The sequence below is a fragment of the Sorex araneus genome, chromosome 5 (assembly GCF_027595985.1).
Source record: "Sorex araneus isolate mSorAra2 chromosome 5, mSorAra2.pri, whole genome shotgun sequence".
In the NCBI taxonomy this organism is placed as follows: domain Eukaryota; kingdom Metazoa; phylum Chordata; class Mammalia; order Eulipotyphla; family Soricidae; genus Sorex; species Sorex araneus.
In genome coordinates this window covers 173,907,767-173,921,437 of record NC_073306.1, presented here as the reverse complement: position 1 = coordinate 173,921,437, position 13,671 = coordinate 173,907,767, and the positions used below count along the sequence as shown (strand labels likewise).

At 41.0% G+C, this 13,671-nt stretch overlaps 1 protein-coding gene across 12 annotated transcripts in view; it reads right to left on the bottom strand.

Annotated features, from left to right (window-relative positions):
- The window catches only part of LIMCH1 (LIM and calponin homology domains 1), a 367,764-nt gene that overhangs the window by 105,265 nt on the left and 248,828 nt on the right, over window positions 1–13,671 (bottom strand). For all 12 annotated transcript variants that reach the window (XM_055140738.1, XM_055140740.1, XM_055140745.1 and 9 more), the window contains exons 4-6: window positions 10,244–10,350; window positions 5,102–5,132; window positions 1,632–1,742 (exon numbers count right to left, since the gene is read on the bottom strand). In XM_055140738.1, coding sequence (XP_054996713.1) covers window positions 1,632–1,742; window positions 5,102–5,132; window positions 10,244–10,350 — 249 coding nt within the window. The remainder of the gene's footprint in view (window positions 1–1,631; window positions 1,743–5,101; window positions 5,133–10,243; window positions 10,351–13,671) is intronic.

Below are 13,671 nucleotides of genomic sequence, written 5' to 3'. Positions count from 1 at the left end.
AAGCCAGACTCACTCTAGCTGAATGTGAAGAAAAGCATTAGGACTATTTGCTTAAAGGGAAAACGAAGAATTTATTTAGAAGTTGGGGGGAAATTCTTGATTTTAGCATTAAAAGAAAAGCTGTAAAGTACTAACTTTCTAAAGGAGGGCTTACTAGTTCATTTAGTTTTCCAATTAAAGAAATATGGAGGAAGAAGACCTTAATTACTCATGCTGCATTATGGGCCTTATCCCAAATCCATGGATGCCAATGTTTAGAAATAGACTAACAATTCACCAGGGCGGACTGGGTGGGGGCTTTCCTGGGGGTAATAACATATCATAGTGCTCTATGAGTTAATATCTCTTTGCTAAATCCTTTCAAAGAATGTGCAAGCAAAAACATTACACTGTTTCTTTGACAAGTACCCATCTTAGGTGGGTCTTTAATATCACTATATAAACACAGCTCTAAAGATGGTACAAAATGTTTTCCAAATTTCCAGATCATTCCAATGTAATGGACATAAAAGGTATAGTTTAACAGAATGTGTCTCACTGTTGAGAACCTGTTCTGAGCAGAGGCCCGTGCAAGAACTTGGCTGACTCAACCTCACCCACACCAAGGCCCTGATGGATAAGCAGAGAGAAGACCTTTAGGACAAAAGTGCAGGGCAAGTCTTCAGTTTTGAATAAGATGGTCCTGTCTCATTCCAGCATCCAAGCATTGAAACTGTTAGCATCCAAAGCCTTACACTGACAGACGAAACTTGCTCTTTTGGAATTTATGTTGGTTAGAGTTCAGCTGTCCCATTCTCCAGTGGGCACACCAATTGAGCTCAGTGACATATCACTGTATCACTGTCATCCCGTTGTTCATCCATTAGCTTGAGCCAGTAACATCTCCACTCGTCCTAGCACTGAGATTTTAGCAGCCTCTCTTGACTCATCCTTCCTAATGGTGCTGCATTGAAGGTTCTTTCAGGGTCAAGGGAATGAGATCCATCATTGTTATTGGTTTTGGCATATTGAATACACCACAGAGAGCTTGCCAGGCTCTGCCGTGCAAGCAGGATACTTTCAGAGCTTGCTGGGTTCTCTGAGAGGGAGAACTAGACAATAAGAGGCCACTTCTGGGAGCCTTGTTTTATAGTCTCTGGATCTTGGCCATTGATGGGATTACACAGTGCTGGGGCAGTTTGTGGGTGTGACTTCCAAGCTACTGGAAAAAGGGGGATCTGGGCGGAAGAGGACTAGTCCTGATCCGAGCAGGCTTGGAAGTCTCAGCCCCGGTTCCCACACACCTGGTTCCTCTGCTGGTTCCTTCATGCGTGAGGCTCATCTGAACATGTGTACAGTGGCCTTGAGTATGTCTGTGGCTGAGTTCCAGAGGTCTTCGGCTGCCGGGGCTCTGCTCAGGGTGGGGAGGGAGACTCAACCTGTCCCACTCTGAGGGGCCCCGGTGAAGACAGCGGGCGTCGGGGTAGGAGATTCTGCCTCCGGTGACACAAGAGGCAAAAGACGAGGGTGGTTTACGTGAGGGCATCTTTGGCCGACACAATCCCACCTCACAGAGTTGTAAGAATCAACAAGAAGCAAAATGAGTTTCACCATATCGAAACCCTGAGGAATAAAAGGAAAAGCCAGGTTACCTTTCTCAGCTGTGTCAGCAAGCCTTCAAATTCTTTCAGGTTCAGCGTTGCTCCACTGTAGAAAGCGCAGCTGTTGGCTGCTCTTCCCAGCCAGTAGATGGTTACCAGGACCTGCAAGACAAACCCAGGCACACAAGCTGAATTTTTCCTTCAGAATGACTTCTGAATGTGACTCCCACCTTCACCCTTCCAAACAGGAAGGTAAGATAGAGAGAATACACACCCCACTGATGGATGAAAAAACACTTCCCAGAAGGTAGGCATCAATTGCAAAACCATTCGAATAAGAACCCAACACTCTATCATTTTGCACAAACATAATTTGGGTGAAAACCAGACTCTTTTTTAAAAAAAATTTTTGGGTCACACTTGGCGATGCACAGGGGTTACTCCTGGTTCATGCACTCAAGAATTACTCCTGGCGGTGCTTGGGGGGACCATATGGGATGCTGGGAATTGAATCCAGGTCGGCTGCTGCAAGGCAAATGCCCTACCTGCTGTTCTATTGCTCTAGTCCCAGACTCTTTTTTTTTTTTTAAAAAAAAGAAAAAAGTTCACTGATAAGAAAGTGATCTATAAGGCAGCAAGAAAGAAAACATAAATTTTCTAAAATTATTCTCCTAACAGGAAGATTTCACAATTAGAAGACCAAACTTCTCAAAAACTCCAGTCTTCTTACCTAAATAAGTGATGAAAGGGATAGTGAGTTCACTTTAAAAAGAGGCTTTGAAAGACCAACGATTTTTACTTCTGGGCAGAGAGGTCTGCTAGGACCAATGGTAAAAATCCCAAAGAAGTGATAAAGATTAACTGGTGGTTCTCAGCACTAGATCAACACAATAGATTAACTTCAAATAAGAAAGAAATGAGGTTGGGGAAGTTGATGCCTCCCATCTTCTTTTTCCCAAGAATTCCTTTAGCTATTCATGGGGGTTTGTTGTTCTATATGAATTTCAGGAGTGTTTGATCCATTTCTTTGAAGAATTTCATAGGTATTCCTATGGGGATCGCATTGAATGTGTACAGGGCTTTGGAAAGTATTGCCTTTTTGACAATGTTAATTCTCCCAATCCATGAGCTGGGAATATATCCTGGAGATACAAAAAATATAGTAGAAATGACATCTGAACTTGTCTGTTCACTGCAGCACTGTTTACAACAGCCAGAATTTGGAAAACTCCCGAGTGCCCAGGAACAGATGACTGGTTAAAGAAACTTTGGTACAGCTACACAATGGAATACTATGCAGCTGTTAGAAAGGATGAAATCATGAAATTTGCTTATAAGTGGATCTACATGGACAGCATCATGTTAACTGAAATGAGTCAGAAGGAGAGAGGCAGACATAGAAAGATTGCACTCATTTTTGGAATATAAAGAAACAGAATGGGAGACTTACACCCAAGAATAGTAGAGATGAATACCAGGAGGATTGCTCCACAGCTTGGAAGCCGGCCTCACATGCAGAGGGAAATGGCAGCTCAGACAGAGAAGGGAACACCACGTATGGGGTGCTTGGAGGGCCCGCTCGGGATGGGAGATACGTGCTGAATGTAGACTACAGACCAAATGATGGCAACTCAATACCTCTATTGCAAACCACAACACCCATAAGGAGAGACAGGAAAAGGGAATGCCTTGACACAGAAGCGGGGTGGCTAGGTAGGGGGGGTTTGGGGTGGGAGTGGTGGGAAGGATACTGGGATCACTGGTGGTGGAGAATGGGCACTGGTGCAGGGATGGGTACTTGATCATTGTATGACTGAAACATAAGCATGAAAGTTTATAAGTCTGTAACTGTACCTCACAGTGATTCATTTAAAAAATAATAAAAAATTTTTAAAAAGCAATGAAATGAAGACTACAACCTGCAGATTCCCAGCTTGGCACTAGTTAGAGAACCATTCTTAGCCTGGACAAGGATGCTGCCAATTCGACAATCTTGGATGTTAAAGAATGCCTATGAATATTCAATAATCTGCAGATGGAGTCCTAGGTTAATTTTGTTGCCTTTGCAACGAAACTCTCCACAAAAGCAAACGTCTTCACATGGCCTCTCCCATAAAAAAAAACACAGCAGGGACTGGCTGTAGATGATCTCCTTAATACGGAATTATAGGAAACTGGAGCTTGTAGAAAAGCAAAGACTATTACTTTATTTTCACATTAGGTCTTATTGCTTCAGTAAAGAGAGTATATATCATACCTCATTCCACTTGCTAGGCCAGAAAATTGCTTCAGTCAATGTGATATGTGCACATGTGGCACATATGGCAACCAGCCCAAAATCTGGTTATGTGCATCAATACTCTGAGGTGATTCAGTGTTCTAGCTTTGTAGGAAGAGTTTACTTCTGAAATTCTTCAAAACCTCCAGGCCTTTCTTAACTGATTGCATACAAATAAATTTCCAGAGAACAGACCATTCCGAAGTTCACAACACTTGTGTGATTCAAGTATAAGACTCTCTTGAAAGGTACCAAAGAGGAATGGAAGATGATGTGTTTAGAGATGATGGGCTTTTTATATGCTTAAAATTACATGGTGAAGAAGGGTACCCATCCCTCATTCTCTAGTCAGGGAGGGAGTAGATTATCTCTAATCTACTGGGATGCTGGGGATTGAACTCAGGTCGGCCGTGTGCAAATCAAATGCCCTACCCACTGTACTATAGCTTCAGGCACCCCCCTCTCTCCGAGTTCATTTTTAAGTTATAAAGACAGGAGGTTATTTCTAACGTTGTTCAATGTAAACTTGAAATAAAAGACTACGAACATATGCTGTCCTTAGAAAATAAGTTCTAATTTCAGAAAGTTGACTTGGGAAGTGCTAGTAAAAATTCCAAAGATGAACAGATTAAAAAAAATACAAACAATATGTACAGGTCCACAGCAGTTAACACTGTTGGTGCTGTGTTGATCTCTCCCCAAAACAACTGCTTAATTTGATAACTCCATCTGTGCCGACCAATGAGAAGGAGCTAACGTTAGGGCTAGGAGAGATCACTTTGTGTTTAAGAAACCAAATCACAAACCAAGAGCAGGCATCCATTTGTGTCCTTCTGGATTGAGTATTTCTCTAATTAAAATGAACACCTCCCCACAATCTACTATTTTAATTTCTTCATAGTTGCTAACTATTCTATCAGAGACACATATACTAATTTTCTAAAAGTAACTCTTTGCAGCGAGGCATTGAGCTGACGACCTAAGTTTTACACTTGAACAATTAAAGTCAGTGGAAGAAGGGGCTCGAGTGATAGCACAGCGGGTAGGGTGTTTGTCTTCCATGCTGCCGACCCGGGTTCAATTCTCAGCATCCCACATGGTCCCCCGAGCACTGCCAGGAGTTATTCCTGAGTGCAGAGCCAGGAGTTAACTCCTGTGCATTGCCGGGTGTGACCCCCAAAAAAAAAGCAAAAAAAAAAAAAGTCAGTGGAAGAAGTTTGCCAAGTGAATTTAACACACTTACATTTTTCAGCTTCCTGCTCCAATCAAGGCTCCTAATGAAAAAGAAAAGAAACATGATTAGAATGGCAGCTTTTCCACTTTGATTTCCACTCAAATATCCCTAAGACATACTTAAAAGTAACTAACATATAAGACCAGGAAACTTAAATTATTCAGGGCTTTGACTAGTGATTTCAGGCACCAAATGAAATCATTTAAGCAAACAAAAACATAGAAGAAAGTTCCATAAAAAGATGAATGCTTTGTAACATCTGGAAAATGAAGAATTCCAGTGAAAAGTGGGACTGTTTTATTTGTATTTTCAGAGCTTAAAGTCTTTACTTTTACTTGCTTTAAAGTTAAAGTAAAAAATTTGCCTTGATTATAGACCACTGTCAAATTGAAATCTGATTGTTCTACAATCTTTCTCATGCAGTATTTTTGTTAATGTTCTGAAACCTTCACTAAACAGACCTAAAAATATATGTACAAAAGGCACCACTATCCAAATATTTGTTCCTTTCTGCTATGGACATCAATTAGTTTTGGGAATTAACCATAAACAGAAAAATGTGCATCTTATGTTTGGATATATATACATGAATTCTTAAATATGCATAAGTGTTTATTCTCAAACTATAAACCCCCAAAGTGACTCAGTGGTACTTTCTAAACATCGATACAGTGAAATATAAACATTTCTCCCAAATTATGCCAAAGTTTTTCAAATGAGTAAACAAATAAATAGGAGAAGAAACACTTTTTTTCCTACAGTAATTTTAGTTGGGGACTAAAATTATTAAAGTAGAAGGGAAAGAAGAATGTAACAGTGTAATATAAATTAATAAAAACTTCCTTCAGTTGGGGCTGGAGCGACAGTACAGCGGGTAGGGTGTTTGCCTTGCACATGGCCAACCCAGGTTCGATACCCACCATCCCATATGGTCCCCTGAGCACCGCCAGGAATAATTCCTGAGTGCAAAGCCAGGAATAACCCCTGTGCATCGCTGTGTGTGACGCAAAAAAAAAAAAAAAGAATTCCTTCAGTTTATTTAGACCCTGATTACACTATTGCTACATATAATGATTTAATATGACATATTAAAGATGAGGTAAACATTTTTAAGTCTATTGATATTTGAAAAATAGAACATAATCAATATATCAATAATAAGGAGATAAATAAAACAAAAGGAACTTGAAAGAAACATTGGTCCGATTTAAATTTAAGAGAATAGCTTCTTTGCTGAAAGTAGATAATGGACCAAACATGATGACCTCTCAGTGTCTGTGTTGCAAGCCATAATGCCCAAAAGTAGAGAGAGAGTACGGGGAATACTGTCACCACAGAGGCAGGGGGAGGGTGGAAAAGGGGGGATATACCCGAGGTATTGATGATGGGGAATGTGCACAGGTGGAGGGATGGGTGTTTGATCATTGTGTGATTGTAACCCAAATATGAAAGCTTGTAACTATCTCATGGTGATTCAATAAATTAAAACAAAAAGAGAGAATAGCTTCCTGTTTTACCCTTTCAATTGAAAAAATAATGTGTCATTATCTTCTTAGATCATTTGTCAAGTTTTTTTCTGTTTTTGATCTTTGGTTTTGGACCTACGGAAATATGTGGTGCTAGGGCTAGAACTCAGGAGCCTGCATGCACTGCAGCCCTGTGAGCCATCTTCCTAGCCCTGCCTGAGTTTTCTAAATTAAAAAGGCAGAGGAAGGGCTCGAGAATGTAACGAGAACATGCTTTACACGCAGGAGACCTGGGTTTGATGCTCTGCGTCCCATGATCCCTTGAGCACTATCAGGTGTGGCCTGCCCATTCCCCCCTCCCCCCTCCAAAAGAAACAAAACAGATAAAAAGAAAAAAATTATAAAGTATCTGAAACATTACTGGAGAGCAAGTGAAGAGAGGAAATAGGAAAGTTCTGTCTGAATTTTCAATCAAAGTCCACTGACTTAAACTATGACCCGGAGGTAAAAATACCATGCTTGGCCTGCAGAGTAGAAGCTCATAAAATATTGGTTGAATGACTTCACTGAACAATCAATTCTATGGAAATCCTTTCAGTGTTTTCAGAGATATACTCGGGAGTAATCCAAAATCTCTGCCCTTTCCCTCCGGTTGTTTGGCCTGCCTGGAATGACCCTCGCTGCCCTGTCTTTCTGCGTTCTGCTGTCCCTTCCCCTCGGAGCTGGCTGGTTTCTGTCACAGGCCACTAAATTGCACGTGCAGAAATCACCGGCAGTGTTTTCCTCCTTGCCCACCCCCCTCCCCATGTTTTTTCTGGTCTATTCAAGTTATTTCTCCAGAAAGAATAAGAAAAATGTCCTCTAATAAAGTTACATTAAAGAGTATTTTTCAAAAGAGATTTTCAGAAAAGCATCAACCTTTTCCTCTGTGGGTGCTCCCCTTCCACTTGATGGCTTCTAACGATTAATGGGTGTCAGTGGAATATTCTCCCTTCCCGTAATGCTTTCAGTTCTCAGGGGGGAAAGCAGAGAAATCGAGCATTTACCTTAATCTACCATAGCTATAAAAATCTCCCTACATTACACATGTTGCTTGTATGGAATCAAGTGAAACCAGCGGCACTGAAAGGAAAGTTGTAAACCAGCGAGGTCATTCTGTGTCCCACACCTCACTAAGCCTAGGCGTGCTTTTCTAAGCACCTCAAGTACTTTAATATGGCCTAACTTGAACATGAAATTCTTCACGTTTTCCTAGGTACTGAGACAACAGCAGAAAACACTTCCCTCTATAATTATTCGAAGTTCAATATCATACAATGTTTGCAAACATCCCTCCACTTGTCCCTGCAAATGGTCCATTGACCTCACTCTAGATTCCCCCCCTTTTTTTTTTGACTCTATGGATAGATCTTCACAGGGCTGGTTCTTATTTACCTTTCATGTTTCAGTCCTTAGTTGAAATGTTTCCTCTTTATAGAGACTGCTCTTGACCTTCTCAGGAGATAAAGTGAACTTTTTCTACTCCCATTTTGTTGAGATGTGGTTGACATATAATATTGTTTAATTTTTTTTTGAGGTGCAAGGGTCAAACACAGGACTTCACACATGCAAGATATGTACTGTTTCATTAAGCCAGTCACATCTCTGACCCACTAACATTGTTTAAGGATTCTTTTCCCCCTTGTTGGCTGAAAGAGAATACACTTTTGTGGCACGTGACCACTCTAGGTTTTATCCCAACACCACATAGTTCCCTGAGCACTTCCTGGAGTGAGCCCTGAGCACAAAGTATATAACAGTCCATGAGTACTGCTGGGTATGACCCAAATCCTTACCCCCAAACAATTTTTGTTTGTTTGGGCCATACCCAGCAGCACTCAGGGGCTACCCTCAGCTTGGGACCACTATTTGTGGTGACTGGAGCAACATATAGCACTGAGGAATGAACCTGGGACTCCTGCATTCAAAGTCTGTGCTCACTAAGCCACTGAGATAGTTCTCTGGACAACATAAATTTAAGGTATAAACCATAATGATTTTAAATATAAATATATTGCAATGTTCACTACCTTTTAGATAATCTATTTTATTTTCTTCTCAAGCACTTAACACTTTATGCAATTATTTCTAGTACTTTTATTTCTTGACCCTGGAAAATAAATTCTCTATGAACAGACACTGGTCATTTAATTCACTATGGTTCCTTAGTAAATGAAAAGTGCTTAGCACATTGTAGCTGCTCAGTAAACACTGGTTGAATGGAGATGAAAAGATAGAGTCAGAGAAAGAGGATGAAGAAGTGCTTCCTAACGCAAGTAAGAATGCTCCAGTAAAGGGAAAAATTCAAAGGGGCGACACTGAGGGAAAACAGGGAGGTATATGGGACAAGATAAAGAGGGCACAGGAAGCATAAAGAAGGGAAGGAGACAGAGAAAAGCCGTAGGGAGGGATACAGGGCAGAGACAAGAGAAAGGAACAATGCATGGCCTAAAACGGACTGTGGTCCAGTTGACTTTTCCCCTCTGGAATGCTTTCATATATTTGAGTTAAAGTTTCTTTCTTTTTTATTTGGGTGGGGGCTGGGCACCCAGAAATGCTTTGGGGCTATTCCTGGCTCTGTGCTCAAGAATCACTCCTGGAAGTGTTTGAGGGAACATACGTGAATGATGTTGGGGACTGAGCCAAGGTTAGATGTATGCAAGACAAGGGCTTTAAGGAAGCTACTTTCAGACGTTGATCAGGCTGGCTTGTTCCCACAGTCCCTGTCTGGCATCATAAACTCCAATGTAGGCCCCTAACTGGAATTAATTCAATAGCTTCCAATATTCCCCAGTTATTTTTTACAGCATTAAAGAACATCAGTATCAGGAATACTGGCTTCTCTCATTTTGGCTATTCTATGATAGAAAATGATCTAAAAATAAGAGAGAGTATGAGGAATATTGTCTACCATGGAGGCAGGGGGAGGGTGGGAAAGGGGGGGTATACCCGGGATATTGGTGGTGGGGAATGTGCACTGGTGGAGGGATGGGTGTTTGATCATTGTGTGAGTGTAACTCAAACGTGAAAGCTTATAACTATATCTCACGGTGAATCAATAAAATTTAAAACAATAATAATAATTAAAAAAAATTAGCCCCAAACATGGCTCACTGCTTGGACAAAGGAAACAGTGAAATAGTCGATGATCCATCTTCAAAGAACACGTCCACTGACACATAGAAGAAAATAGTTACAAATGTAAATGGAGAAGAGATTTCTCCATGATCTATTGCCCACTTTGCATAGTAAGCAGAGTTCAGATTTGTTTACCCACTTTGCAGTCTTCCAAAAGCCTATTCAAATGGCCAATTGGAGCCAAAGAAAGCTTTTTGTCTAATGCACAGAGATTCTGTGCCTATTTCTCTTCTGCCTCTTTATTAAGTTTCACCTAACATTTTCTCTTCCTTAAAACTTTAATTCTACAGGGGTGTTCTTTGCATTTCAAATAATTATGTTTGATCAGGATGAAAATTGTACATAGAGGGAAGTATAATGTGGTTTTAAAGCTTGCTTTTTATAGTGTTACATTTTTATTTTATTGGGCATGACAAATTCTGGGCCTCTTAGACCATACAACATCATCACAAAACCGAAATCAAAGCATCAGCGGGCTTCCCTGGAACATAAATCATGTGTTACTTACTTGACTGTTACTCTGTTGGATGTATCCTGTAGGTCACTTGGATCAAAAAGTTGAGATTCCTTCAGGCCAAGCTCTTTACAACCTCTCAAGAACAGGATAATATTGTCCTGGAAGGAAGACAAAAATATACTGACGTCTATAGAATTCTGTACTATCTTTATGAACCAGTTCCTCCTTCATAGTCCAGTACTGGAGGAAAGTCAGGCTTTTCAGCAATGAGCATCACTCATAACTCCCAGCTTGTTGGATAAATTTATACATTGTTAGGACATGCTGGAGTTACCAGAGACTTGAGTTTTCTAAACCCCAGCCATGCCAGATTCAATTTTGCCCCTTCTCTTGACATAATTATAGAACACTGCAAGTGAAATATGGAAACCTAGAGCTTATTATTTTGGGGGAAAACAACTCAAAAACCCAATCCCTGTTTGCACCAACATCTTTATCATATTTTATCACTTAAAATTGGTTCCAAATTGTTATGAAAGTGGGTTCTACTATTGTCGTCTCAGTAAGTCTTTTTCTTTAATTGGTCTTTTAATTTATATCCTTATCAATGAGTTTTGATATCTCTTGATGGGATATAAATGGAAGTAAATGTGGAAAGAAATCTAGGCTTAATCGTGCATTAGGGGCAGTGAGGAGATAGGAAAAGGTTTTGTTTGTTTTTGGACCACAGCTGGTAGAGCTTGGGGGGTACTCCTGGTTCAGTGTTCTGGGCTCATTCTGGGGGAACCATGTGGAACCAGAGATCAAACTTAAGCCTCTGGCATGCAAAATATGTGTTTTAGCACATTGAGCTATTTCCCCAGCCCAGTCTCTTGCAAATAATAAAAAAATTCTCCTTAAAGTCAAAACAGCAGCCACAACTGACAAGGAGACTTCTGGTCCTTATCTGCTGAGAATGGCTACAAGTACCGTCACTGTCACTGTCACTGTCATCTCGTTGCTCCTCGATTTGTTCGAGCAGGCATCAGTAACATCTCTCATTGTGAGACTTATTGTTACTGTGTTTGACATATCCAATACACCACGAGTAGCTTGCCAGGCTCTGCTGTTCGGGCACAATACTCTAGGTAGCTTGCCAGGCTCTCCGAGAGGGGCGGAGGAATCGAACACAGGTCGGCCGCATGAAAGGCGAACACCCTATCGCTGTGCTATCACTCCAGTCTGCTACAAATACATTTATGGAAAAGACTGTAAATTGTGTGTCCTCCTTTGGAATTCTGGGGTATCAGCAGCTACAAGTCTCTGTCTTCTTTCTGGAAGACTTCTATCAAGCTTACTGGCCCTATCCGTTAATCAAAACTACAGGAGACCAAACAAAGACCAGCTCCAGGATCCAAATCGCTGTGAATACATCTGAACACTGTAAGAAAGATGTTCCAAAGTCTGAAGTGATATTGGTGGTTGCTGAATCACATAGTCACCAAACGTGATTCATCAAAGGTAACAGAACAGACAGTATTCCATAGTTAACCAGTACATATGCAGGTTTCTGGGATGATGTATTCAAACTCCCAAATGCTGGCTCCTGGGCCCAAGCTAATACAGCAGTTAGATACCAGGCTTAGGTTTGAATCTAGCACATGCCTGGCATGTACCCAACCCAGGTTTAATTGCCAGCACCACAGAGTCCCACAAGCATTGCAGGGCACAGCTCTGGAGGCCACTCAGCACCCCTTGGGGTAGCCTGTGTATCCCCGACATTGCAGAGCCTGAGCACTATTGTATCTTGTGCTCCTGAGCTGAACTTACAGCCATAGTGGCTGAGAATCACTGATAGGGCCCCTAGACCTCCTGGGCATCGCCTGCCCCCTGCTGCCCTGATATTTTTTTCTACATCGAGGTCTCATACACACACACAGGCACACACACACACACACACACACACACACACAAAACAATAGCAATAAAATGCTAACCTGTATACAGTTATACTGGATGCCTATCATTCTTCCAAGAGCTTTACTTATAGTCACTCATCTAATCCCTGGGTAATTTTAGGAAGCAAGTAGCACCACTATTTTCATTTCACAGGAGACTGATGTGAGGGACAGAACAATTAAATACCTTTCCAAGGCCACAGAGTCAGTAGGGGAGGAAAGGGCAAGACAACATGGTTTTCATGAGGCACCCAAGCAGCGAATCTGAGACCAGCACCAAAAGAAGATGATTCTATGGAGTCAGAGGTTAATCCTAGAAGGCCTGGAGGTCATAAAAGGCCAGCTGTGGATGCTATCGGGGTCACATCAGCTGATACTGAAATTTCCCAGAAATAGACGGTTGGGACTGATATTGGAAGGTAGACATTATGGAGCAAAGAATTAATGAGGTACAAAAAAAAAGATAATGAAGAGAAACTGAGAATCATTTCTACTCCAGTGGGAGGTTCATTGGGAGTGTCTGCTCTCCTGTGTCCCTGGAATGGTGTCAAATCACTCAGAGCATCTATGTCATCATTCACATCTGTGTTACTACTCACACACAAACATCTGTAGACTGACAAGAAGCTAGCCACATCCGAAGTCTGTCTTCTGATCAGTCTCTGTTTTAATTACTCTGAATGCTTTTGAATTGGTGAACTCCCATCTCTAAAATTTTAGCATTCTGCTTTCTTGACAATCTATTTTTGATTAATTAACTTCTAAGCAAAGGAAGAAAAAAAAAAGGCAGGCTAATATTCTGGGTTCTTTTGAAAGGATCAAGAGTTTCCACCTGTACATTGATTATCCAAATTTATAGACATCATTTTTCTTTTAAAACTACCTGTATTGTGGCCCTATTTTAGTTACTCAAACATAGATGCTTTAGATTCATCTCCAATTGCCCCCTTTCAGTTAATTTTTTTAAATCCTAAATTGCCTACCATGCAGGTTCTACTACCTTCTAAACCTAGTTGAGTCTCAAAGCATTTGTCTTTACTTAGTGTCTAGGCATTATAAATGGGCTACAACACTTTATAAAGCCCAAAAGTCTTTTTTCCCTTGGGAAGTTGCATTCTTTTCCTATTTGTCATTGGATAAAGCAAGTATAATGGAAGGTACATGTGTAAGTACCAATATGTGTTGGTGTTTAGTACATTTTCAATAAAAAAATGATTGGTTATTTGTGAGTACATCCTGATATATGAACGGCTACAATTAAGTTTTGCTGGAAAAATTGGTAAAATATTTGGTTTGGTTTTTGGGTCCCACCTGGTAGTATCAGGGGCTACTCTCAGCTCTGTAATCAATAGTCATTCCTGGCAGTGTTCAGGGGACCAGGGAGTGACAGGATTGAACCTGGATCTCCTGCATGCATCAGCCCACCGAACTTTCTCTCTGGCCTCAACTGATGATTTCTTTTCTTTTTTGGGTCACATCTGGCGATGCACAGAGGTTACTCCTGGCTTTGTACTCAGAAATTATTCCTGGCCATGCTTGGGG